The sequence below is a fragment of the Amphibalanus amphitrite genome, unplaced genomic scaffold (genome assembly GCF_019059575.1).
Source record: "Amphibalanus amphitrite isolate SeventyFive unplaced genomic scaffold, NRLGWU_Aamphi_draft 001813F_arrow, whole genome shotgun sequence".
Classification (NCBI taxonomy): Eukaryota; Metazoa; Arthropoda; class Thecostraca; order Balanomorpha; family Balanidae; genus Amphibalanus; species Amphibalanus amphitrite.
This window is the reverse complement of record NW_024883306.1, coordinates 46,516-71,355: the sequence shown is the minus strand read 5'-3', so window position 1 is coordinate 71,355 and position 24,840 is coordinate 46,516. Positions and strand designations below refer to the sequence as shown.

General features: G+C 51.2%; 3 protein-coding genes across 8 annotated transcripts; 2 read left to right on the top strand and 1 right to left on the bottom strand.

The window, feature by feature from the left end:
* The first annotated feature begins 70 nt into the window (after nt 1-70).
* Nucleotides 71-4,557, top strand: LOC122375303 (solute carrier family 25 member 46-like). 2 transcript variants are annotated; one of them, XR_006255376.1, is made up of 3 exons: nt 71-139; nt 1,825-3,671; nt 3,969-4,557. XR_006255376.1 is itself a non-coding variant. In XM_043354610.1 (2 exons), exon 2 carries the CDS (start codon nt 1,981-1,983, stop codon nt 3,331-3,333), a length of 1,353 nt encoding a protein of 450 aa, XP_043210545.1. In that variant the 5' UTR covers nt 71-139; nt 1,825-1,980; the 3' UTR covers nt 3,334-4,557. The 2 variants fall into 2 exon arrangements, 1 of the variants encoding a protein (XP_043210545.1); XM_043354610.1 differs by having other exon boundaries at nt 1,825-4,557.
* Nucleotides 4,558-4,586: 29 nt separating this feature from the next.
* Nucleotides 4,587-7,685, bottom strand: LOC122375304. Of its 5 annotated transcripts, none has more exons than XM_043354613.1 (4): nt 7,644-7,668; nt 7,152-7,274; nt 6,380-6,677; nt 4,587-5,571 (listed from the first exon to the last, which is right to left on the bottom strand). In XM_043354613.1, the coding sequence occupies exons 2-4, from the start codon at nt 7,236-7,238 to the stop codon at nt 5,105-5,107; spliced, it is 852 nt and encodes a 283-aa protein (XP_043210548.1). In that variant the 5' UTR covers nt 7,239-7,274; nt 7,644-7,668; the 3' UTR covers nt 4,587-5,104. The 5 variants fall into 5 exon arrangements, with proteins under 5 accessions (XP_043210548.1, XP_043210550.1, XP_043210547.1 ...); XM_043354615.1 differs by having other exon boundaries at nt 7,152-7,279; nt 7,640-7,667; XM_043354612.1 differs by having other exon boundaries at nt 7,152-7,279; nt 7,559-7,653.
* A 300-nt stretch (nt 7,686-7,985) lies between these two features.
* On the top strand, nt 7,986-24,177 carry LOC122375301 (guanine nucleotide exchange factor subunit Rich-like). Its single transcript, XM_043354604.1, has 22 exons — nt 7,986-8,225; nt 8,549-8,656; nt 8,811-8,963; nt 10,732-10,909; nt 13,023-13,156; nt 13,512-13,600; nt 14,379-14,485; nt 14,959-15,224; nt 15,501-15,668; nt 16,053-16,246; nt 16,599-16,762; nt 17,197-17,429; nt 18,086-18,311; nt 18,862-18,965; nt 19,310-19,441; nt 19,785-20,024; nt 20,435-20,549; nt 20,935-21,044; nt 21,405-21,984; nt 22,278-22,437; nt 22,735-22,911; nt 23,250-24,177. Exons 1-22 carry the CDS (start codon nt 8,082-8,084, stop codon nt 23,497-23,499), a joined length of 4,032 nt encoding a protein of 1,343 aa, XP_043210539.1. The 5' UTR covers nt 7,986-8,081; the 3' UTR covers nt 23,500-24,177.
* Nucleotides 24,178-24,840: the final 663 nt, after the last annotated feature.

Here is a 24,840-nt window from a genome sequence, read left to right as displayed (position 1 = left end):
AAAATGGAATGGCCGCTGTGCTTTCGAAACGATTCCCATCTCTATTTGTATTGAATGTTTATTTGCGCAACAGAGACGAACGTGATGCAAAAATTCGCGCAGTGTTGCGCGCGGTTGATATTGATATTAGTGTTTTGTGGTGGGTATAATATTTATTTTTATATGGGTTAATATCAATTTCATAGGCTGTAATTTTAATAAGAGAAAATTGTCCTTATAAAGAGCATTAATTTAATGGGTCGTGCTTCTAGTAGAAAATATTGGATTATGAATTACATCAACATTGAAATGGCGTCGCTTCCGGGAGCGGAAAAAAGATGCTGGTGCGAAGAATATGATCAGAGGCCAGTTTGACCACCAGAAAAATAGCCGCCTGCTGGAATTTTTCCTTCCCTAAGACTGCTTCACATGCATACACATAGTAGGCGTGCTGAGCACGTAAGCGGATAGGTCTACCATTTTTGGTTCATATGTGAAGCGGTCTTAAGGGCTAAGGCAGAAAATTCCTGCAGGAGACTATTTTTCTGTTGGTAAAACCGGCCTCTGAAATTGCTGATAGTGTTCACATAAACATTATTGTTTCCACATTGTTGACAAAATTTGCGTGCACAATTGGTCAAAAATGTCAGCAGTTGGTGATTTCTATTGTTTAAAATTTTGCTCAAAATGTAAAATGTTATATTTTTCAATCTAAAACTTCTTCTAATGTTTTACTACCTACATCATTACCACAATACATTATTTTTATATCCAAAGTGTCATTATGTAGGTGATGGTGATGACTGATGAGTTTGCCCTTTGAATGAGTACTGTCATATGGATTAGGATTCACATTGTCAGTGAATTCGTAGGCTTCTTTTAGTCTTTCCAATAATCCAATTGGATTCAAAATTCAATTATCCTTGGGCACTCACTTAAATTTCAGCCATTTCGATTTATTTTTGATGTGCATGAGGGTCCAGTTCTGCTGAGTTATGGGGGCCCCAGCAATGAGCATTACAAAACCGTAGGCTGTGGGTATATGTCAAGTTTAGGTCCTAACTACAATTGTGGCGCTTCTGATACGAATATGAAACAGCAAAAATTTTAGGTTTTAGGTTAGGTTAGGTTGTAGGTTTGTAGGTTTTAGGTTGTAGGTAGGTAGGTTTGTAGGTTAGGTTAGGTTAGGGTAGGTTTGTAGGTTGTAGGTTGGTAGGTTATAGGTAAGTAGGTAAGGTTAGGTCAGGTTTGATTATGTTTTTTTCTTTTATTTGCGAGACATATGAGTATCATTTTTGGATTCAGGATGTCAAATAATGTAAAAATATGAAAAATTTATCAATGAAATCTTCTTAGGACTTAAACTTGACATTTACCGGCTGGGCCTGGGGTCATGGGGTCATGGGTCAGTCACCTTGACCTGGGTCCTGGACTGTCTGATGCAGCTACAAAGGCCAAGCCTGCATGGAATTGGTAGAGCTTGGTGAGTTGGGCACCCACAATGAGGCAGAAACTTACACCCATAGTTACAAAGATGATAAGATCAGCTATAAAAGCTTATTGCACATTGCTGGACATTGCAAAGTGCAGAGCTGAATGATTATAAGCATGCATTTTTTCCTACAATAAACTTCAAAGTTCAATCTGAGTTACCTAGGGCTGAAATATTTGGCAGCCACAGTTTTACTTTCCATCAGATTGTGGTTTGATAATTGATTGCACCATGGGGTCAACAAACTGGAAAGAGCCGTCGGGGGACACTGACTAGCAGCTTAGCCAGGCTTAATTGTGGCTAAACTTGTGTTGCTTTCACCTCTGTGTAACCAGTGGTATTTTATTTTTCAGGTTCAAGCAAAAGTACTTCTGTAGAGAAAATTATTTCACAATATAGTCACTTCACTTCCTTTATCAGGGTGATGTTTGACATCAAGATATAGCAATCAAATTTCGGATGATCACTTTTCTTTTCTACACCCCCTCGTTGAACTACTAGCGCCCCCTATGGCTGGCCTGGACGACTACAAGTTCTACATGGCAGCACGCGGGGAAGACTCTCCGTTCTGGGAGCGTCGTCTGCCGGAGCGTCGGGCGGGGGGCAGTGCTCGCCCAACGTCCCTCCCCCTGCCCGAGCAGACGACCGAGCCGGCCACCTCCCCCAACACCCAGTACCTGGTGGTGGCCACGAACGCGGCCGGACTGATTGTGGAGCACGTTCTGACGCACCCGTTTGTGGTGCTGCGCCGGCAGTGTCAGGTGAATGCCACTGCCCGTCGCTACCACCTGACGCCGGTCACTCTAGCGCCGGTGTTGTTCAACCTACACCGCCATCAGGGACTGGGGGTTCTCTGGAAGGGACTGGGGAGTGCGGTGATCGTGAAGGGCCTCCGACTGGCCGCTGAGGATCTGGTGAGCAAGGTGGCACCCTGGCCGCGGGAGCTGGCCCGCGGCAGCTCTGCGCGCCAGGCCGGCCGCCACCTACTGCTGAAGACGGCCGGCCTGATCGCCGCGGCTCCGTTCTCGGCAGCGAGTCTGACAGAGTCGGTACAGTCGGAGGTGGCCAGCGAGCGGCCGGGCGTGCTGGACGTGTTCACAGAGGGAGCGTTCCGCGCCGTGGCCGGTCTGACGCCGTACAGCGGCGGGCGTCTGCTGCCAGTGTGGACCCTGGTCGTACCGGCTGCTCTGCACGGTATCCTGCACTACATCCTGAGCGCTATCGGCGCCGAGGTCGCCTCTGCTGTGCTCCGCATCCTACGTGACCGAGCCGAGCGGCGACGCGGGGCGGTGCCGCGCGCGCGTCAGCCCCTGGACAGGTGCCACCAGCAGCTGGCCGTGGCGGCGGTGGGTCGCTACTCGGCCGACCTGCTGCTCTACCCGCTGGAGACGGTGCTGCACCGGCTGCAGCTGCAGGGCACGCGCTCCATCGTGGACAACCTGGACACAGGGTCCTCGGTGCTGCCCGTCAGCACGCGCTACGAGGGTGCCCTCGACTGCTTCTTCACCATCCTAGAAGACGAGGGCGTGTCGGGTCTGTACAAGGGAATCGGTACACTGGCGGCTCAGGCGGCTACGCACGCTGCGGCGCTGTACGCGGCTCGCTGGATAATCGGCCAGGTGGCGCTGCTGGCTGCCGATCAGCCGCCGCCCTCAGGAGCCGCCTCTAGGGACAACCTGACGCAGATGCTGGAAACACCCGTGTCAGGGATCCCCGGCGCAGGAGAGCCCGACGACTCCGAGCTCGACGGTCGGTGGAGGGAGGTGCGCACTCCTCTGACGCCGGCGGCTGATAGGTATGATCGGTATGCCGCCGAGTTCGATCGGTACGCGGGATTCGATAGGTACCGAGACCAGTTTTGAGAGGGTTAGCTATAGGAAGTCAGAGAAATATGTCTGGGCCACGTTGATGGCAGGCCAGTACCTATTGAGCAGCGAGGAATGCGTGAACGAAAGATTTAGGATATGCGTGGCCTGTAATGAGCCGTTGGTGCAATTAAAAGCACTTGGTATCAGTCTGCGTGATTAGTCATTTCATTTGTGAGGTTGAGCTTGATTGTGGCTGCTTTTGTCAGCTAGTTCGCAATGTGTATAGCTGATTTATTTCTGGGTCGCTGCGGCTATGTCACTGACAACAGTTATTATTGTAGTCAGGCAGTAAAAAATATCCAGCTCCAAGCATTTGTTATGCTTCAAACCAGGGCTGCGGAGTCGATGGATTTTCGGCGACTCCGACTCCGACTCCGGCTTTCAAAAACCAGCTCCGACTCCAACTCCGACTCCGGGCAGAATTGTCGACTCCGACCGACTCCAACTCCCGACTCCGACTCCGCAGACCTAGCAGGGCTGCGGAGTCGACAGATTTTCGGTGACTCCGACTCCGACTCCGACTCGGGTTTCTAAAATCGACTCCGACTCAGACTCCGACTCCGGTCACAACTGTCGACTCCGACCGACTCCGACTCCGACTCCGACTCCGCAGCCCTGCTTCATACCAGTATCATGGTCAGCGAACTTGTTTGAGAAGTTGTAAGCCGACTTTGCTGCTCGTGACGAGCTTGGTTGAGAACGATTTGTGATAGTGGTGAAGTCACGCAGGGCGAGCGTGTGTTATGCATGAAGGCGCTGTTTTTGTTGCATTTGCCCATTTGAATGCCAGATTTGTGTTATGTCAGTTAATTGACAGATTTAACTGGCTTTTACTGACGCTTGAAGACGAGTAATGTGGATGCCAGGAATTTGGCTCGTTCAGTCGGCGAATTGAGCCTCGGTTTCGCCCACTCATTTGGCGAACACCTGAAACCCGTCGAATCGGTGGAGGCGCATTGTGCCATGTTGCCGACTGAGTGCGGCCCATCCCTGCTCGATACCACCGGTGGCCCATTAGGTCTACCGATAGAGATTAGGCCTCGTGGCGAGCAGACACCGTGTCGTCTTTGTGAGGGCCTGTAACCATACATCCCGTGTATGATTGAGATCCAACGGGTCGCCTGTGGCCTGCCCTACCAGTCATTTATGCCATTGAATGGCTGTTTGATCTGTGCAGTTGGCGCCCCAAGATGCAATAAATAAATCGGACGATGTGCTGCTCTCTATTTCCTTTCATGACACGGGAATTACGAACGTTCAATATTTATTGCATTGCATGTTTGGCTAATGCACGTCGATGACTGGTGTATGAACTGTGATGACGCTATGCTAAAACAGGACGATAATTGCATACAACATGCGAGTGAACAAGATCGTACAACGACAAGCATAAGAACATACCTGTCCAGTTCCACACTGGCGATGAGGTAAAGTGCAGTCTCAGTAGAGCACCTGGATTATGTGCGCTCTCGGCCCACCCTTCTTGTATCAAATATACCTCTACAAATAGGCACGGCAGCATCCGGAGGATATGCCACTTGAGTACTATACATGCAATTAGGCAAGGAGATACGTCCATGGCACAGACTGAATCCCACAACGTTGAACGATCGATCATCAATTATCACATGGCACAAGCCGGCAGAAATTCGGTCACACCCAACTCACTGGTCGCTGGCATATCCTCGACCGATACAAATCAAACTCATTATCAACGCCCTGAAAAGTACGTCCTCTCGTACGTTCCGGGGTCAGATCACCGCGGTCACAACACGGGGCCCTGCGCCCCCGCCAGCAGCCTCCTCAGTCTCGGGCACCCGTACAGCGTCCTCTCTGTGCACAAAGCCCTCATCTGGTCAGGGTAGAGCGCCGCCAACCACCGCACGTGCGCCGGGCCTCGTCTCCGGCGCGTCAGAGTCTCTAGCCTGCTAGGCGCGCGGCGGTCACAGAGCACCAGGGACGCCGCCGGAGCCTGCAGCAGTCCCGGCGGCAGCTGCGGCTGTACGTCCGACGCCAGCTGCGCCGCCAATGCCGCGGCCGCGCCGCAACCGCCGCTCGACTCAAAAACGGCGCGAACGAGCCGGAAAAGGCGCGCCGAGAGCGGCTCGCTGGCGGCAGCGAGGCGCGCCAGCGGGGTCAGCTCGCGCCGGCCGATGGCGGTGAGGGTGAGCCGCTCCAGGAGGGCCGGAGAGGCGAGCAGGCAGCGGCAGCGCTCCACGACCGGGGCGACATCTGACGGGAACATGGCGAACGTCAGCGGGGATCAACGCAGTCCGTTGACGGGGACAACGGGACGCGGAAAACGTGACGAAGGTAGTGCCTTTAAGATCCCTGTATGTTACAAGTGAACAAGATTATGTAATATCCCCTCCTGCCTATGTAGTTCAGAAGCTGCTTGTGAATTTTCCTGTGCGTTGCCCATTGCGGTATATAATGCGTTTTGTTTTTTGCGTAACAACAAAAGCGGTACGGTGTGGTCAATGAATGCGGAAATACCCAGGAAAACTGCACCAAAACCATGCCAAACTCCAGCTTATACGCGACCGTGGCGTTCCTATCACGCAATCTGGTCACACCTGTAGAGCAGGCAGCTCTGCCGTAAGTTTCAATCACTTTTATCGTAATATAACCGATCAGCACTCGGTTTAAAATCTTCTAGGAAACAGATTGCGTGCACCTGCGGTGCATATCAAGATGTGCATATCACCAGCAAAAGATACAGCGCCATTGCGGCCAGCCTTATAATGGACCGAGTTCGCAGTGCCGTTTATCGGCAAACAGCAAACCATACCGCAAATAAATTGAGCGATAAAAATATAAATCACAGGCTTGCAACGCAATTCGGTAGGACCAAGGGCACAGAATAATCTCCGTGATATTCGATTACATTTGTCCGGCAGTAGCTGGTGTCTGGTACTTGACGCGGACAGGAAATGCAAATTTCTCGTAACCACAAAGCAGGGCATATACATTCGTTCTATTTCAGTTTGTGTGAGCATACCTATTTCGCAGCAGTCACATCTATCGCCGCAGCTCTCACCTGCTGTGTAGAGGTCCCAGAACATGTCTGCTGCCAGCCGCAGGGCGGGCTCCGACCCGACCCCCGACAGACGGCGCAGCAGAGCCGGCAGGGGCCCGGCCCGCGCTGCTGCCGGCAGAGAGCCGAGCGCTGCCGGCAGCTGGGCAGCTTCGGCAGCCGCCAGCAGCTGGCTGTCGGGCAGCGAGGCCAGCGTCTCGAGGGCCGTCTCCAGCACACAGGGCAGCGAGAGCCGCTCCAGCCACACATGTTCTGAGCGCACCTCCACTCGGGAGAACTGCACCAGCTGGCGAACTTCATTCTGACACAGAAATGAATCATGAGTGAGCCAGTGGACAGATCACTAATTAAGCACAATATGATGTTCTGGGTACCTACTACCGATGTGGAATTAGCCAGCCATATGCTGTGCATTGGTAATTGATAAATTACACAGATAAAAGCACTTCCAGCTAAACATGCATATCAAGGATATATACATTCAGTACCTACAGTTACAAATTGCAGATTATGATGGCAAGATAGATAGAAAGTCAATAGTACATTACATTATTTCATCAATACAAACATTCAAGCTAAATAGACAGCACAACCTTTTTAAGGCATTTCTTAGTAACTGGCATCAGATGAAAACTAGTAAATAGTTTCATAGACAAATAAGCAACTGCAGGCATGAATATAATAAATAAACTACAAGTTTAATTCCAACAAAACTTTATGATTGGATGGTACCTATTCACTAACTCTAATAGGAAGAAAATAGTGTCAATCTCACCAAGTCATCACATTCAGAAAAATCCTTCTGGTCATACAGCACATCAGTGGATTTGCTTTCCTGGTCCATGAAGTCATTATGTTCCATTCATCTTGCCTGCATACCTTTTCATCTCATGTTGCTGTGATCTGCGGAAATCAAACAAGTAGTGTGTGGTAGCAGTAGGCAGAATCGCAACAATCCGAAACAAGCGCCCCTTTTCCTAAATATCATCAGAAAGTGGAGAGTACACTGTAAGGCTGTGAAGTGAAAATATGTGTGATGTAAAAAATGAAAAGTTGAAGTAACCGAAAAATTGAGCCCATCAAGGCACGCCACGCACTGAAAGGAAAACAATAAGAATGGTCAATGGATAGCCATATCATTATGCCCAGCCCAGTTCAAGATGATAGATTATCCACACTTATCTTCTAAGACTCTATCTTCCATACGTCACAGCCACATCCTTAATTCCGATCTAAATAATTCACAATAATAGCTAAAAATACATATAATACAGGGCTGCATAGGAATGAGATCGCGCTAGTTTTGAACGTAGTGCGCAGTATGTGTAGAAATTGAAGCCATACACAAGCATATGGTAGCATATTGCTCTTTTTCCTCTAATCTCCCTAGAATGGGTTGCAATTTTTATTTTTATTTTATACCAAATTTTATAAGAGAAAAACAAAATTAAAGATCTGAAAGGAATTGTTTTGAAAATTTGTACATTTGTCAAGAAAAAAATACAAGATGTATTGAGACTTATAAATAATTCTCTGGAAATGAAAGACTTTTGAAGAATTTCGTACAAATAGCGTAATATGGTAGCAGCTGATCTGCAAATTCGCCAACGAAACAGTTATTTTGACGAGTCCAGCGAGTCTCTCACGGAGTCTCTCGTTGAGGAGGGAGGGGAGATGACAGGGCTCCGCGCAGTCTCTTCGTAAAATGTATTTTCCAATTGGCTGGCCTAAGGTGTTAGACCCAAGAATTGACAATGGGGAAGAGCAATACAGAAGGATACTTTGTAATAGGGACAGAATACTTTTTGCAATACTCTCAGATTCTCAGATAACAATATGGTTTTCCAAGGTGGGTAGTCTATTTTTCTTGCTATTTTATGATATCTCCTGTTGACCAATTTGTACGAGTTACAAAGAATAATGTGTATTTTGCTCAGCTGAAAAATAGTTATCGAGAGTATCAATAGGTACGTGGTACCTACCTACCTACCTACCAATGGTTCCGTGTTTCCAGTACGCACATCACAATCTAGTTTTCATGTTGCTAATCATAATCACTGGATTAATATAATTTTCACTTTATATTTTAGTCCTGTAAGATTGAAAGAATTGTGTGCGTTTATTTTGTCAGTACCTGTAACTTATATCACTGGTGTTTCATTTTATCCACAGCCACCCCTGCCCATCACATGTCACAAGAGGTCTCAGGAGTCACTGGAGAAACATGGAACAAACATTGATCTGCAATGGAGGCCAGACTCCTCCATGGTTGTTGTTACGGTATGTGAACGTGTGAATTCAATTTTAATAAAGTAATATGAAGATCAGCTGCTTGCACTGAGCTTCATAAACATGTTTTATATTGTATACGGTTGTGATTGCTCCCCAGCTGAGAAAGTTGTGCACATGAGTTGTGGTGTTCTCTGTCTTTCAGACGTCAAAGAACTTCCTCTTGTTTTTCCACCTTGCTGTGGACAACAGGAAGACAAGTGTATACCAGCAGGTGGATTCATCACAGGCTGCGCTACGGCGAGAGAGTGCAGAACTCTTCTTGAAAGAGCCCATCCCTCCATTGGTTTTTGCCAAGGTAGGTGCTGAGTCTCTGCTCAGGTTCTTTTGATTATTTTCTTACTGGTTAATGTATAATGGGTGGTTTTGGTTCTCCAACAATGTCCCTTCACAAGGCACAAGGCATTTGTTGATTTTATGTGCTGTGAGTCCCATTATTCATTAATTTTTTGCCATAACCTGAAGCTTATTTGATCTTGATCACTACCTGGTGGTTAGCTGCCATCCTGCCAGTCATCAAAAAGTGGTGAACTTTAACCAGCAGTGCTACTCCTGGTTAGTTTGATCATTGGAGACATGTTATACCTTTTATAACTATAGTCACCGTGATAACTCCCACCCAGGATAGCCTGGGCTGGCCTGGGCATGCGCTGTTGGCTGTCCATCGATTCATTCGTCGCCTGGGAAAATGGGCGGGGATTGTTGTGGTCCAATTAGATGCCTAATGCTTTTGTCCACCCGTGACATTCTCATTTGCATCTAGACGTGTGATAGCCTAGCCTGCCGATAATCGAATGTAAAACTGTCATTTTTTTCTGCTAATTTTTCGCGAAAGAAAGGCATAAAATACACTTGTGACGCAAGTTTGAACGGCATATTACGAGATATTATTTTACGGACGCTTGAGCCCAACGAGACTATGCGCCCTAACCCAACAAGTACAAGTAAGTATATTACGAGATGATCTCTTGCACTTGTCAGAAACTGAACTTATTTCTTATCTCAGCTCGTAGCAGCATCAGGGCACACATGCACGCTCAAACAGGGAAACAGGTTCATCAGTGTACCGCTTCCGAGAGTTGTCGTTGTTCAGCTTGCCCTACTGAATTCAACAACGACTTAAAGTTCAAGGTGAATGCGGCGGGTGAAAAGTTCCCGTGCAGATCACAGGTACCGAACTTTGACATGCGGTTTCCCGTGGTTTTCACTATGTGGGGGCGACTAATGGATGGTGTGGGATGCGTGTTAGGCCCTCGCCTCCCATACTAGGGCGTATATCCCGCTATCCAGAGTGGGGGACTGGTCTGGGAAGGGGGAGAGGCTACCTGTGGGCGGTACCGGAGACCATCTGATTTGTGTCAGCTCTATGTCAGTTACGAGTTCACTCATTAGCCACGTTCCGTCCCAGATACGGTACTAGGTCGTGATATGGGGCGGATGCAGGACTCCGAGTCCCGCAAAAGTTGTGATGTGAGAGTCGAGAGGTGAAAGTTTTTGAATTATGTGACTGGTCTTAATTACGGATGGCGACGGCGACAGAACTCGTACTTAATTAATGAACAGCGAATATAAGACACAATAAAAGTAAAATATAATGAATCGACTTTGGATGAAGAAAGGTGGTATAATGGTGCGCGTTACTTTGACGGAATCTGTATGTCTGTTTTGTTCGACATACCAATAAGCTTGTGTTCAAGAAATCGATCTCGAACCTCGAACCGACCTCACACGCATATGGCTTCTCCCATCTATCGCTGCTCTTTCTACAGCTCCCACCTCTAACCCCCCTCCCCCTCCCACTCGACAGGCGTTTCAGACGGGTCTCGATTCCCGTCTGACCTTGCTCTGTCCGCACCTTCCACATCTGACCTCCCCTCCCCCTCCCCACTCGACAGGCGTTTCAAACGGGTCTTGACTCCCGTCTGACATTGCTCTATCCGCACCTCCCCTGCTCTAACCCCTCCCCCTCTCTGTGCAGGCGTTTCAGACGGGCCTCGACTCGCGGCTGACGTTGCTCTATCCGCACCTCCCCTGCTCTAACTCCTCCCCCTCCCCTCTCTGTGCAGGCGTTTCAGACGGGTCTCGACTCCCGGCTGACGTGTCTGACATGTATCCGCGACGAGCTGATGGTGGCCACGGCCTCTGGGCACGTGCTGCGGTACCGCTGGGATGGCACCATCAACTACGACTACTGCCTGGACCTGCGGCGGACGCCCTTCTCCGTCAACCAGCAGGTCTCCGTCGGTAGGTCTGGCATGGTGTGAGAGACGGCCGTTTTCCGTTGGTATACTTGAGCTGTGTGATAGAATTGGACAGAAAGACGTAGTCTCATGCCGCAGTAGGCTGGCGTCCGAAGGGTAGGCAATGTTCGGTCGTTAGGCATCACGAGAGGGAGGTGGGAGATTGGTGAAGCTGGTTTGATCTATGTATTTATGCCTTTTTTGTCACATCGAAGTAGCATTCAGCGGCTTAAGGTTTAGCGACGTAATGATGCCATAAGCTGGGCCCGAAAGAGGGCGGGGGGGGGGGGGGGCGTTTGTGGAGAATGCTATGATTTTGGTGTGCTGTGTTATGTTATTGGGACCATTGACTGCCGTTCTTCCGACTGCATCTTGGGTGATATTCTAGTAATAAAGTAAATGTAGACTTATTGAGCTTATCTCATCCAGATGCGCAAAGTTAACATGTTGCAGAAGTTTCAGTGTATGTACTAGAGACATGCGTCGCTCTCTGCCAAGTTCGTTAATGCATTTTTTTTTTTTCGTCACATCGAACATCGAACGGCTTAATGTTGGCGAAGCGCCGTCAGTCAGGACGTAAAGCTTTTAGCCGTGTTTCACCGCGCTGAAAGACCACATGCAATCGAATAAGACTGACATATTTCGTTTCTTTCACCGACTTATTTCGACTTATTTCGACTTATTTCGCAGCCAATGCAATTATACACCATAGATCGATGTGCAGCCCTGCTTTGAGCATGAGTCTTTGGAGGCGTACCTATACGACAGTCGACAGTGATCTTTCCCGCTTTAGCAGCGAAAAAAAAAAATAACACGTATGCTCAGTTCAACTCTGGGTCCCCGTTTTGAAAGCAAAATAACAATGCAATGTCTTACATCTTTTAACTTGCATCACACAAATGTATTGGAAATAGTCGATTTGCGAATGGTGCTCTTCCATTTTTCAGCAAGTCCATCATTCCTGTGTGAGCCATATACCGTACAATAATTATCGTACATTGAGTGTACGACGATCACTCATTGTATTTCGCCGTCCCCTTCGTTCCTGTGACCACACATGTTCCATAATGGAAGGGAGGCTGGTTCCAGTGTCTCGTGTTTATTTGTCATGTTAAGTCGTACACATCCGGTCGCTGGCCCACAAATTTGAACGTTTGAAGGAATGCCGTGGACCTAAGGCGGCTGGTACACGTAACTCTACGGATGCCATGCTTGCGTGTCCGTTTTATTTTCTGGCCAGTATAGTAGTACGCTTACTAGCTCTGTCTCGAAGGCTGTGGGTGGTTTCACTTTTGTTACTGTTTGATGTCGACTGATAAGCACGCTCAGTCTCCTGTTTTTGCTGTGTGATGACGAAGGTCTTGGTACATGTGGTCTTGCGACATTGTGGTCCCCGAAACCCGACACATGCAATATCGTCAGGTGACCTGTGACCAGAGCTGGGTCGTCTGAGAGTCACGGGGATTCCCGAAAGCCCAGAAAGTTCGAAACCCCTCATACAGCTGCGGGTTTGATCTGGTGGCTAAAGGCTCGATCGTTGTGTCGGAATTTTCGCCCCGCTCGACACCCATTCCCGATACTGCTTAACAACTTTTCGGCCGTAAATACTTGACTTCCAACGATAAGTTGACCCCAAAGAAAGACGTGTGGCTAGACCCGTTCTAATGACGATGAACCTCGTGATGTTAATCTTCACGCAATGATAGATCACGTCGTATGACACTAATGTCATTATGCGAGGCAAAAGCGTAGCACTGCGTGACATTTCGTAATTTGTAGAACAGCACGTGAAACGTGACACTGCTGACCATTACGACGTCATACAATGAATGAAATGAAGGTAGGACGGGACGAATGGGACGGGATGAGATGGATTGTATGAATGGGATAATTGGATTGGTGCAAAATGGCTACAATGGTCGATGCGCCCCTCAACTAGCAAAGCCATTTAATCCAATAAACCCAATAAACCCCAATAAACTAGCACTGTCGTCACATGACATTGAAAAGTCATATGGTCGGACACAATAGATATAACACCGAGTCATGAGACCGCGTTGCCGTCGGGTATGCATCTATTCCCACTCTGACATCCCTCTCCGTCCCCCGTTTCACAGCGGTGCCGATCCAGGAGGCGGGCGTGCACGTGGTAGACATGGAGTACTCGCCCCTGGTGGGCGGGTTCGCCACGGTGCTCAGCGACGGCCGGGCCGCCTTCCTCACCGCCTCATCGCTTAAGTTCGACCCCAATGTGAGTGGACGGTGGGCTGGGGGTGCCGGGTAGCAGGGTGTATGCTCTGGGATGCTGGCTAGTGGTTTCACAAGTCTGGTGTCTTACTGACGTTGGAATGGAAACTTTTTCTGTGATTATATTTTATTTGTGTTGTTTTTATGAGTGTCAATTCATCGTCGGCTTTGCTTACTAACTAAATTCGAGAACTATCTTGCTGCATAATTTTTCTGTCGTCTTATCTTATTCGCTTCATAATTTCATAACCGCTGGTTCAAAGCAAATTGTTTTCCAATTCATGCCAACCTCCCTTTGCCCCCTCCCCTCTGTCTGTGTCTGACCGACTTTGTGTCCGTGTCTCTCTCCCTCCCGCCAGTCGGTGCAGGGGATCTGGGCGTCGGTGCAGGACGCCACGTGCGCCACCGTCAGCCACAAGTACCGTCTGATGGTGTTCGGTAGAGCCAAGTGAGTGCAGCTCTCGCCGGCTGCGGTACTACAGCTGACGGGCTGTGGCGGGGGTCGTAGCTCTCCGGCGGCCGATAATTGCGCGTGCAGACAGGCAGATGGGCTGAGAGGGTAGGAGGGAGGGGCAGTGGATGAGGCTAGTTTCCATAAAAGTGCCTGTAAATGGTTGTAGTATATTGATGTCAGCGGTCGCCTAGAATAGAACCCCTCCGTGGTTTTTCATAGGTGCACGTCACAATGGAAGTTTTTGTTATATATTTCCTGAAGTTTGGAGAGGAAATGAGATCTTCTCCACAAGGTTACATGCGCTTTTAAGCCGGCTCACGTTTCACCAATAACAACGTTGAAATAAAACGTCCTTCGATGCCAGCTGCGCCCCTGATTCAATCCATATTTATGAGGCTTTGTGGGGTTTCGGCTGGGTTACCCTGTTCTGACTACAATGCCTCCCGTCGACCTGACACTGTCCACGTTGTGATCTACCCTGGCCTGGATTGTGACCATGATCCTGTGCCCCGCTATGACCCTATTTTTATTGGATTTTACCAGATACGGACCCTTTCTGTGATCATTTTGTAACTTGTAACTGTGCACTGTGTGCAGTGACCGTCCTGTTAGCCGTTAGGGATCCATTATAACCGAACATGACCGGCTGTAACCTCGGCTGTGACTGTGCCCTGACCTTGCGAGACCTGATTACAAATTTGACCCGATATAACGCGTTGTTGCCCGTTTTGGGCTGTGACCACGTTCTGACTGTGACCCTCCCCTCCCTCAGTGGCGAGTGTGTGGTCTGCTGTGTGGACGACACGACAGGCGGTCTGCAGGTGCTGCACCGGCTCATCCTCTCCAGCAAGGACTACGCCGGATCGCCCGGACCCGTCGGTAGGTGACAGTGCGACCTGCAGAGAGCTGGAACTGTAGTCACCCCAGAAACTGCACTGAAACGTGATTGGGGACCCCTGGAGGAGGGTGGAGGAGTGCCCCAGGAATACCCGTGAAAGTACCCTGTACCCATACACATACTACCGATGATAGTATGTGTATGACGGTGATTTCAGTGTGCTACAAAGTACGGGTACGGTGAGTTAAAGCGCACTCGGAAGGGGGAAAAGGGCGTACGGAGTTGATAGCGCTCATCTGATACCGTTGGTAGTTGCTTCAAAGCCGATTCTTAGAGGTCGATGTCGTGGCATTTTTCACATAGCGTGTCGAGTAGGTATCAACGCGTTGGTGTGATGTGACATAGCTCATTGCTCATGGTATCGATGATAGTATGTTCTATGCAGTATCATATTATCAATATCCCGGTAAATGTATTAGTAATGATAACACACGCCCGTCTCCGCCGCCCGCAGGTCGTCTCTCGTGGACGCCGGACAGCTGTGCGCTGGCGGTCACGTGGCGCGAGCGGGGCCTCTCCGTGTGGTCTGTGTTCGGCACACTGCTCACGTGCACACTCTCCTGGGACGATGACGTCATATCGGCGCGTGACGTCGAGTGGGGCTCCGAGGGCTACCAGCTGTGGCTACTGAACGGACGCCGCCCGGGGGAGGACGACTTCGCCAACCGGGTCATGCAGCTGGCGTTTGTCAAGTCGGCACTCTCCGTCAACCCGTGCATGGTGAGGCTCGGAACTGACTTGGGGTAGATTATGGACATTGGAGTCTCTGGTTGGTCATGATGCGGTGTCGAGCTCTTTAGGGCGGCGGTGTCCCTGATGGAGTTGGCAATGTTGTCCTCGGGCTGTTCTTTTGTCATACGTCTTGTGGTCATCGCCGGTTTATAACTACTTTAGTGCAAAGAAACAGCTACGTGGTTGTAGAGTTAATTGTATTGCCTCTGCAAAACGCCAATGTCATCATTTAGTCTACTTACCGTTCTCTTTCCCTCTGTGCAGAGTAACCAGGAGCACGTGTGCCTCCAAGGCGAGGACCGGGTGCTGATCAGCTGTGACGACCCGGCCTCTCTGGGGGCGCCGGCCGGAGGTCACACCATGGCCGGCAGCAAACAGTGGATCACCGTGCCCGTGCCGCACGTCTACGTCGGATCCAACTGGCCTATTCGGGTAGGTTATGTGCCGGAGGTCCTCCAACAGACCGATACGGGTAGGTGAACCCCTTCAACTGGTAAATACGGGCTGGTGGGATCCAACTAGCCCATACCGATAGGGTTCAAGTGGCCCATTTGGGTAGGTCATGGTTACGATTCTTGGATCGACCGACCGGAGTTTTAGAGATTGTAGTGGAGAGAGCTGAAGATGTTTGAAGGTTCATGAAGCTGTATAGCAAAATGTAGGGTATGCCGCACGTTTTGCGACGTCTTCACCGCCATCATTACCCGTCGGCAATACACGACACTCGAGACCTTCTTACTTGAATCGCCATTTTACCTCCTCCTAGCCCCCCCCCATTTACAATCGTTCTTATCTTACCCTGTTCCCTTCCCGCAGTACACGGCGCTGGACGAGGGCGTGCAGCACGTGGCGGTGGCCGGCCGGACCGGCGTGGCGCACTACTCGCTGCTCACTCGCCGCTGGAAGCTGTTTGGAAACGAGAACCAGGAGAAGGACTTTGTGGTGACGGGCGGTCTGATGTGGTGGCGCCAGCTGCTCATCATGGGCTGCTACAACATCAACCTCAAACGGTGAGGCAGCGACCAGATGCAGGTGGGAAAGGGATAGAGGTCAGTCGGTGGTCGATTGCTGCAGTCGGTGGTGATTTTAAGTGGAAATAGTGCTCAAAAGTGGAAAGTGGTGCTCTTTGTTGGATTTCTAGATAAATTAGTGTTTCAGCTCTGATTTCTTTTACGTGACAATTTTATATTGTGTGAATAACGACATTAGGTCCTGATGGACTCGGTTGTTGGTCCTCAAGACATTCCAATTGTAGTAGCATAATTAAAAGCGTCTCCCTGCAAGTTCTCACCAATCAAGCGATGGGTCACAAGAAGCGCTAACGCCGGTGTGCCCCCCCCCCCCCACACACACATATTCCAGCGACGAGATCCGGTTATACCCCCGCGAGTCTCGGCTGGACAACGCGTTCGTGCAGATCACGCCGGTGCACGCGCAGGTGCTGCTGCTCAACCTCTACCAGGACACGCTGATCGCCTACTCTGCCGACAGCCACATCACGCTCTACCACATCAAGGAGAGCTCAGGTAGGTTCTACCGCTCTATGTAGCCACATCACGCTCTACCACATCAAGGAGAGCTCGGGTGTGTTCTACCGCCCTGCTATATAGCCATAACAGAATAGACAGTCACATCACGCTCTACCACATCAAGGAGAGCTTAGGTAGGCTCTACCACTCCACTGTAATAGCCACATCACGCTCTACTACATCAAGGAGAGCTCAGGTGCGTCAGTGGTGGAGAGCATTAGCTTTTGCTAAGGGGAGCACTAGTGAGTTGCGCTTTTCCATCCTACCACATGAGTGAGCGCGTTGGGGCACTTTCTAACTAATATTCATGTTTCACAAACTCAACTGCACATGTCTGAATTAAACGGACAGCTAATTTCATACATGCTCATGTTTCTTTCGTCTTTTTCGTATTGTAACCGCCCCCTCACCAACTACCCCTCTCCCCGCAGCGTCCGAGCCGGCCGCCGCCGAGGTGTCGCTGATCCAGAATATCGACATCTCTGCTCTCACTGCCCACCCGGCCTGCGTGGTCTCCGTGTCGATGTCGACGCTGCGGATGGAGCCGAGCCGCCGGCGCTCGCCGATCCCCCAGTCGGTGCTGGTCAACATCTGCGGCCGACTGCTGATGCTGCAGCGCGACCCGGACGAGGCCGGACAGCCCGTCCAGGCCGACAACAAAATGGTGGGTTTGCTGGAAGATAGCTAGTCAGGGAAGCGTTAAAAGGGACGCATTCGTTTGTGAAATGCATGACGGAGAACAGTATCATTTTTAGTTTGTTTCGTAATGGCTATCTTTTCGGTCATTAATAAGTAATTTCTACGTCAGCAATAATTGTTCACTTTATTTAGCTAGACTCACTAGATAGTAGCTGGCAGAGTCGATACGGGCCGTGTTTCTGTTGATAGTCGTTCGAAATTGCGCTCGTGTAGCAGTTCCCTGCGGTTTTCTCACAGAGTCCGCGGGCGCGGTGGCCAGCTGACTTCCCGCACACTGCCCGTATTCCCACGGTCGGCCGAGACACTCCGTGTGGCCGCCATGCCTCGCACGCGATAGTCAGCCAAATTCGTGCAGAACTTACGTCATTTTTAACGGTGGTCCACGTTTTTCAGTGCATACTTGCCGCGCATGTCACACCGGCCAAGGCCTACAGAGTACAGATGACATATTTGACACCTGACACTTGCCATTTGACGGCCGACACCGTCGGTCACGCTACACCAGTGAGTGGCTTGACACATGACTCTATGACAGTTGACGATCTGTCACCTCCCGTCAGTTGACACATGTCACTAAGCGGTCATTTGACACCCTGACGATCGTCTCTGTCTATCTCACAGTTCACGTCTTCTGTGCTGACGCCGACGGTGTTGGCGTCCATGGTGGAATCCGTCTGGTGTCCAGGCACCGTCTCACATCGGATGAAGCTGGCAGACGTCCTCTGGATCAACTCGGGCCAGCACGGCATGCGCGTGTGGCTGCCACTGTTCCCGCAGAACGACAAGGTGCACAACTTCATGTCCAAGCGGATCATGCTGCCGTTCCAGTGCAGTATATACCCGCTAGGTGAGTTAGTGGTGCAGAATAGTACGGGTACGACATTCGCGCGGATATAAATAGAATTATGTGATGTGTAGGATATTCGCATGTATGAGATGGGTACGATGGGTACGACGGTACGGGATGTCTGAGGCTGTGTGCAGTGATGGTACGCGGTCTGGGAAGGCACGGTGAGAGAGCTTGCTTGGAGCACGAAAAGTATTCGTGATAGTTTGTTATTGCTTTCATGGTATGGACGAATAACGACGCATAGTGTTATACGGGGCTGAAATGCCAAAATAGTTCAAGATGTGCTTAATGAGCAAAAATGTAGATCAAATACTCAATGACCACCTAGCAATACATTTTTTATGAGTGACTGTCTGTCTTACAACGGCCTTTCCGATGTCTGTTCCTATATAAGTGTGACATTGCCATGCTTTTGCTGATATCCCGTTCCTAACACCTGGCTTCACCAACCTGTGATTTCAGTGCCGAGGCATGACGACGCTGGGGGCTGATAATAATACCCTGCATGTATCCCGAACAGTAACACCCTTCTCCCCTGTGTTTGCAGCGGTGAAGTATGACGACGCGGTGATCCTGGGAGCGGAGAACGATACGGTGGAGTTCCCCGGCAGCAAGTGTGGCCGGCTGCCCTACTGCGCCGTGGAGAGGACGGTTAGTCAATAGGGGACAGCCACTGAGCTGTGGGGAATTGGTAGATGGGCTGACATAGTTGCTTGCTGAGTGGTGCGGCCGGCTGCCCTACTGCGCCGTGGAGAGGACGGTGGGTCAATAGGGGACTGCTGGCTGGGAAAATGGTGGATTGGGATGGGTGGTTGAATGGCTGCCTTCTGATGAAGTTTATAGCTATAATCTCGCTGCCGCCTGTGATATTTCATATGTAGGATAAAGCAGATGTTTGCCCTGAAATGCCCTGAAACCCATTTATCATGCCCTGAAACTACAGCTTGGAAAACTTGACAGTAAAATTGAACACCATTCCCGTTATGTTTCCACAGAGTCAGGTGTACCTGCAGCACATTCTGCGCCAGCTGCTGCGGCGGAACCTGGGCTACCACGCGTGGGAGATAGCGCACCGCTACACCCACCTGCCATACTTCTCACACGCGCTGGAGCTCCTCCTGCACGAGGTGAGAATGGCAGGCATGTGATGCGAGCGTGTTTATCGAGTGTGAAAGGCCGTGTTTCAGGAGGCACGCTAGAATCAAGAATCAAGAATCAAGGTTGTTTGGGCTCTGGAAGAAGACATCGAGGTCTATGTTGTAGCCCATTTCTTTTTCTTTTTAATCACACGTTTTTCTACATGTGATTAAAAAAAGGACTGGCTAGAAGACTGTACTTGTCAAATTAAGCCACAGACGCATGTTACACGTGAACGGTGTTTTTTCTGAAGTCCGTCCTCTTGTATATATGTGTTTTCCGCTGCCTCCGCAGCCATCTTTGTGTGACTGTAGTTCCTCTCCCCGACGCCAGGTGGTGGAGGAGGAGGCCACCTCCAAGGAGCCGATCCCTGACGCACTTCTGCCGCGCGTCATCGAGTTTATCCGCGAATTTCCCGTCTACCTGGACACGGTGGTACGGTGCGCGCGCAAAACAGAGATGGCGCTGTGGTCGTACCTGTTTGCGTCGGCCGGTCAGCCGGTACACCTGTTCCAGCAGTGTCTGCGGCGTCAGCAGCTGGACACGGCGGCCTCCTACCTCATCATACTGCAGGTGGGTGTTAGGGCAGTGTCTGGACACGTCGGCCTCCATGTGGTGCAGAGTGAGACAGTGTCTGTAAGGCAGTGTCTGAAGCTGGACTCTCCTACCTCATCATACTGCAAGGGGTGGACACGGTGGGATGGAGCTCATCACACATATCCATAGTGGCAGTGCTACGCACAACGCACTAGTTGCTGACGAGATATAACATTGCTATCGTTCAGCTGCTTCCTTAAACTATCTGCGCCCAATATCTGGCACAGGTATGGAATAAGCGGACAAATACCCTCCAAACCGCACGACATAGAGCCCAGTGATTTCCATCACATTGCCGGTCGCTCCGCTGAACCAGTAAGCAAATAACTCAACACCAAAATATCGTTTCACCTACATAATTACATGAATGTCTCCTCTCTCGTCAGAATCTGGAGACTGCGGAGACGAGTCGCCACTACGTGACGCTCCTGCTGGAGGCCAGCCTCGAGGAGTGCCGCTGGAAACTGGCCAAGGATCTCACTCGCTTCCTCAGGGCCATCGGTGAGCACAGAGACCCGCGTACGTTCCCAGAGTTGTCGATAGTCGGGGAGGGCAGGGAAGTGCGATAAAGGGTACGGAAAGAAAATACGGGATCACGCTAGTTTTGAGATGAACAGCATGTTGTGAACCTACAAGTCTCTCAGTCTGCCTGTCCTTGTGCTCAGCGTGGGATGAAAATTGAATGCCTGTGTTTTGAGTATGTCTAGTTTTTACAATGCATCTGTCTGCACGCTCGCATCCATCTTTGGCAAATACCTAATGCTGCGTAATAATTCAATCGACTTGTAGTTGATGTGTGTTGTCCAGCTAGACTGAGTACACACGGTTGCACGCTACAGCACGCACACGAGCTATAACTGATGCGCCTTTGTCCTCGCCTGGCCAGACCCTGCTGACCTGGAGTCGCCGCGGGAGCTGAAGCAGCAGCTGTCGCACGTAACGCCGCCCGTATCTCCCAACGAGGAGGACCTCTCGCTGGTGTACGGCACGCTTCAGGTACGGACGAATGGGATTTCTAATTCTAGCTGCTGTTGTCATTGCGAGGGCACGGACGAACAGTAGTGTGTGGTGAGGGTGGGGGAATCTTCTTCCGCGAAAGGCGTGAGGACTGTGACTAATTGCCCTGACCAACACAGCAGAAATGGTGTGGTTGAAGGGTCAGGTGGTCGTCTGAGTTTTCCGCCGTATATCTTGCATCTGAGTGTGGTACATACCTAGTGCTTCGTGCGCAGATGTAATGTCTGATGCTGTTGTAGCTTCAGGCATCACCTCTGCCAGAAACATTTCACTACAACAATCGTGACACACCCCACAGGTAACAAATAGCGTGTCTCACACCTCCCCTCCCTCCACCAGGTCCGCGGCCGCAGCCTGAGCACCTCGGCCAACCCTCGGGTGGAACACAAGCAGGTGACTCGCACCAACAGCGACCAGCGGGCCATGCGCCGCAAATCGGCCGGCCAGGAGCGAGCCGAGCCAACCACAGAGGTCGCGCGGCAGCGGCTCTTCATTGACCAGGTGCTGGAGCGGCACGCGCGCCGTCTGCTCACCCGGCGCCGGCTGAGACTGCTCGCCAGTTTCGCGGCGCACATGGAGTTTCACCTGGTGGAGTGGCTGCGCCGCGAGCGATGGCGCGCCGCGCTGGTTGATGATCTGGTGGAGGCGCTGCGTCAGCTGCACCACGACTTCCAGTGGCCGTACCCGGTGCCGCCGCAGCCGATCGGGTTCTTCCTGGCCGCAGCGGAGACGGGTCACGGCGGGAGCACCAACGGCAAACCCGGCAGCACGGCCGGGCAGCTGCACGAGCGACTCCGGGCGCTACACGTCCACACGGGAGATGGAGGGGACCACGCGGCACCACCGCCGCCGCTGGTCCCTCCAGAGACGCCGTCACCGGTGACACAGGACGCCCGACTGCTGCCACATCTCGTCAAAGGTGAGACATATGCAGTTACTAGTCGGGAGGTGAATGTGTTGAATGTAGTATGCTGCTGATGTGCATATAATTGCGTGACAGTTCGTTCGATAATTTTTCGAAGCGTTGAGCACCGTCTTAAATACCGCTTAAAATTAACTAACACCAAAATAATGACATAGTTATGTTCTTTCTTTAGAAATGAGCCTTCCTCGTATCAGTTTCCGCAAAATTCCACTTAGTTATCTCTAACTACAAGGTACATGGCAAAATATAATTTCCTTTCAATTTATCCGATCGTTTTCCCTCCGCAGGCGCCAACGACACGTCCAGCATCGTGAGTGAGGAGGGCAGCTCGACGTGGGCCGAGGAGGACGTCACTCCGCTGGAGACGCCGAACGGCTCCTCGGGAGGCGAGCTGCTGCAGCTGGACGTGGCGGCGCGCGGCACGCAGGAGGCACAGGTGCAGCTTAGGTGAGTTTGTACGCATAACACAGGTGAGGCACAGGTCCAGCTCGGGTGAGTTTGAGTGCCAAGTGCATACGCATAACACAGGAGGCCCAACTCAGTCACTGCTAACTCAGGTGCAGTGTAATTCAGTTAGAAGCCAAGGTCAAATGTCTGGTGGAGGCTGCGAATAAATTGTACGAAGCGTCCTCAACGGTAAATATTTGTGATATTTTGGCTTGTGTTGTGTATCAACTATCAACGTTGGCTTGTCGGACTGCCATGTCCCGTGTCTCCTCTCACCATCCCTCCCCTTCCGTCCAGGTACCTGCTGCAGATCATGCTGGAGGCCGAGTGCGTCGAGTGGGCGCTGCTCATCTCCATCGTTCTGCGGGACGCCATGGCCGTGGTGCGAACCATCAACCTGACCCGAGCCGGGGACGGCCTCACCCGGCTGCGCGCCGGCCTGCGCGCCCTACACACCTGGACCGTCAATGAGTGGTGAGTGGGGGGATCGAGTCTGAGCGGAGGGAGCTTTCTAAAATGTTTTAAGGCTAAAACTTTTGTGGCCGATAACTCAGATCACGGGTACAAATCAGTCGTCTGCTGGAAACCGTCGTGGGGTTTTTGCTTCGAGTAGTAGAAAAACTTGCAGTGCTTGTACCCTCGGGTCATTTTCATAACGTAATGAGTTGATGTCATTGACATGGGTTCGGTTGCAGCTTATGCTCAGTGCACCGCAATGCGAGTCGCAAGCTCAGATGTGGGTGCAGTACATTCCTTCTCACTGTCCGTCCCCCACCATCTGACCCAGCCATGCCTGTCTCTCCGTGTTCCAGCGTCGGCTACCAGCCGTTCGTGCAGGTGGTCTCTCGCCAGCTGCTGGCCGAGAACTCGCCGGTGACGGAGCCGGTGCCGCCGCGCTCGCGCACGGTCAGCGGGGTCAGCACGGCCAGCACGCTGACCGAGGAGCCCGAGCCGGAGCCGGAGCCGCCGCTGGAGCCGGAGCCGGAGCTGCCGGAGCCGGCGGACGCCGACGGCCGGCCGGCGCCGGACGAAGAGCCGGGTGGTGGGTGCGTGCTCATGTAGCGACTGGTTACGGACGGAGGGAAACGATCTGTAGGTACAACGGGCAGCGCCGCCCGGGACGCGCGGGGTTTATAGTACACCGGGTACATGTCGGACGGTCGTGCTATGTGCGATCGGTCCTGTGGTACGGCGCGCTGCGCTGGCTCAGCGGACAGCGGCCCCGGCCGACTGGCTCACATTAGCTCAGTTTGGCTCAGCCGGGCTCGGCCGGCAGCCCGTGCTGTGGTCCGGCACGGGGCGTGAAGTGAGCGACGGAGCCGTGCGAAGCAGGCTCGCCCGGCTGTACATAATCTGTGCCAACCTGTGATAAGAGTCGGCGTGTTCCGATCGTGCCGAGCGAGAGAGGGGGACTGTTTTTAGCGACTGTTTTGGTCGGCGAGCGCGGCTCGAGCGGCCACCGCGTGCCGACAGTGTACAATACCTATAGAGTACCATTCCTGCCGCCCGTTGCCGGCGAGATTGTTAACGTCGCGTCAGACAGCCGTCCGCCCGGCCGGCGCGCGAGCGGCGGGCCTCTACAGCTCACTCTTGTGTATCAATATTTATCGACGACGAGACGTTAGAGAGCGGGAGACAGCAGTTACGACTGGTTATGTGTCAAGCTCGAGTTGAGCACTGAACATGCCATTGAAGCGTTGACGAACATGTGCCGACCAATATAAATGAGAACTTATCGTATTCATGCTTGAGATCATGAACCTGACTGGATGGGGTAAGCGGTTATCTTGGCTATTGCGATGAAGGTGGGTGCATACTAAGGATTTATGATGTCCATTGGATTAGCTTACAACAAATAATCCTGAATGAAGTAATCTTAACTCATTGAAGATCGGCGTGGCCCGCCCGTTGAACGATTTTTGAATTACAGTGATTTCGACAAACGTCAAAGCTCTCTATATACCGTGGTCAAAGCTTTGTGTGGAACTAGAGCGGCCGCGGGACGGGACAGTTCATCAAAAACTCATAACTTATGGATCGAAAAAGCTTCCATCGAAATAAATAGCCAATCTTATATGATTTATCTAGTTTTTTCGTACTAGCATGCTGTTGAAGATGCTAGCCGGCTGCACAGCTTATGAGTCAAATATAAATTAGTGGCGCATTACCTCAAAGATTGTTTACAATGGTATGCTGCGGCATGATTGGGTGATTGGGGTCAGGGGGGTACGCTCCGGCTGTTTAACATTACGAAAAGTGGTGACAGACGTTTGTGGAGGATTGTCGACGAACTCTTGTTCCGCGAGCAGCACTCACGCGCTAGCGGAAAATCCACCAATCAGCGCCCGGCAGTGCTCGACGCTGATTGGCCCGACGCTCGTGACGAAATTGCGGGGGACCGCA

Bases quoted from the DNA above. Each gene is read 5' to 3' on its own strand.
- LOC122375304 (XM_043354614.1), bottom strand. From the start codon at position 7,238: ATGGAACATAATGACTTCATGGACCAGGAAAGCAAATCCACTGATGTG. The intron at 6,678-7,151 runs GTGAGATTGACA...TTTCTGTGTCAG, and splicing joins TTTCTGAATGTGATGACTTG to AATGAAGTTCGCCAGCTGGT. The intron at 5,572-6,379 runs GTGAGAGCTGCG...TGTTCCCGTCAG, and splicing joins CTGGGACCTCTACACAGCAG to ATGTCGCCCCGGTCGTGGAG.
- LOC122375301 (XM_043354604.1), top strand. From the start codon at position 8,082: ATGTATTTTCCAATTGGCTGGCCTAAGGTGTTAGACCCAAGAATTGAC. The intron at 18,966-19,309 runs GTTAGTCAATAG...ATGTTTCCACAG, and splicing joins ACTGCGCCGTGGAGAGGACG to AGTCAGGTGTACCTGCAGCA. The intron at 22,438-22,734 runs GTGAGTTTGTAC...CCTTCCGTCCAG, and splicing joins GAGGCACAGGTGCAGCTTAG to GTACCTGCTGCAGATCATGC.
- LOC122375303 (XM_043354610.1), top strand. From the start codon at position 1,981: ATGGCTGGCCTGGACGACTACAAGTTCTACATGGCAGCACGCGGGGAA.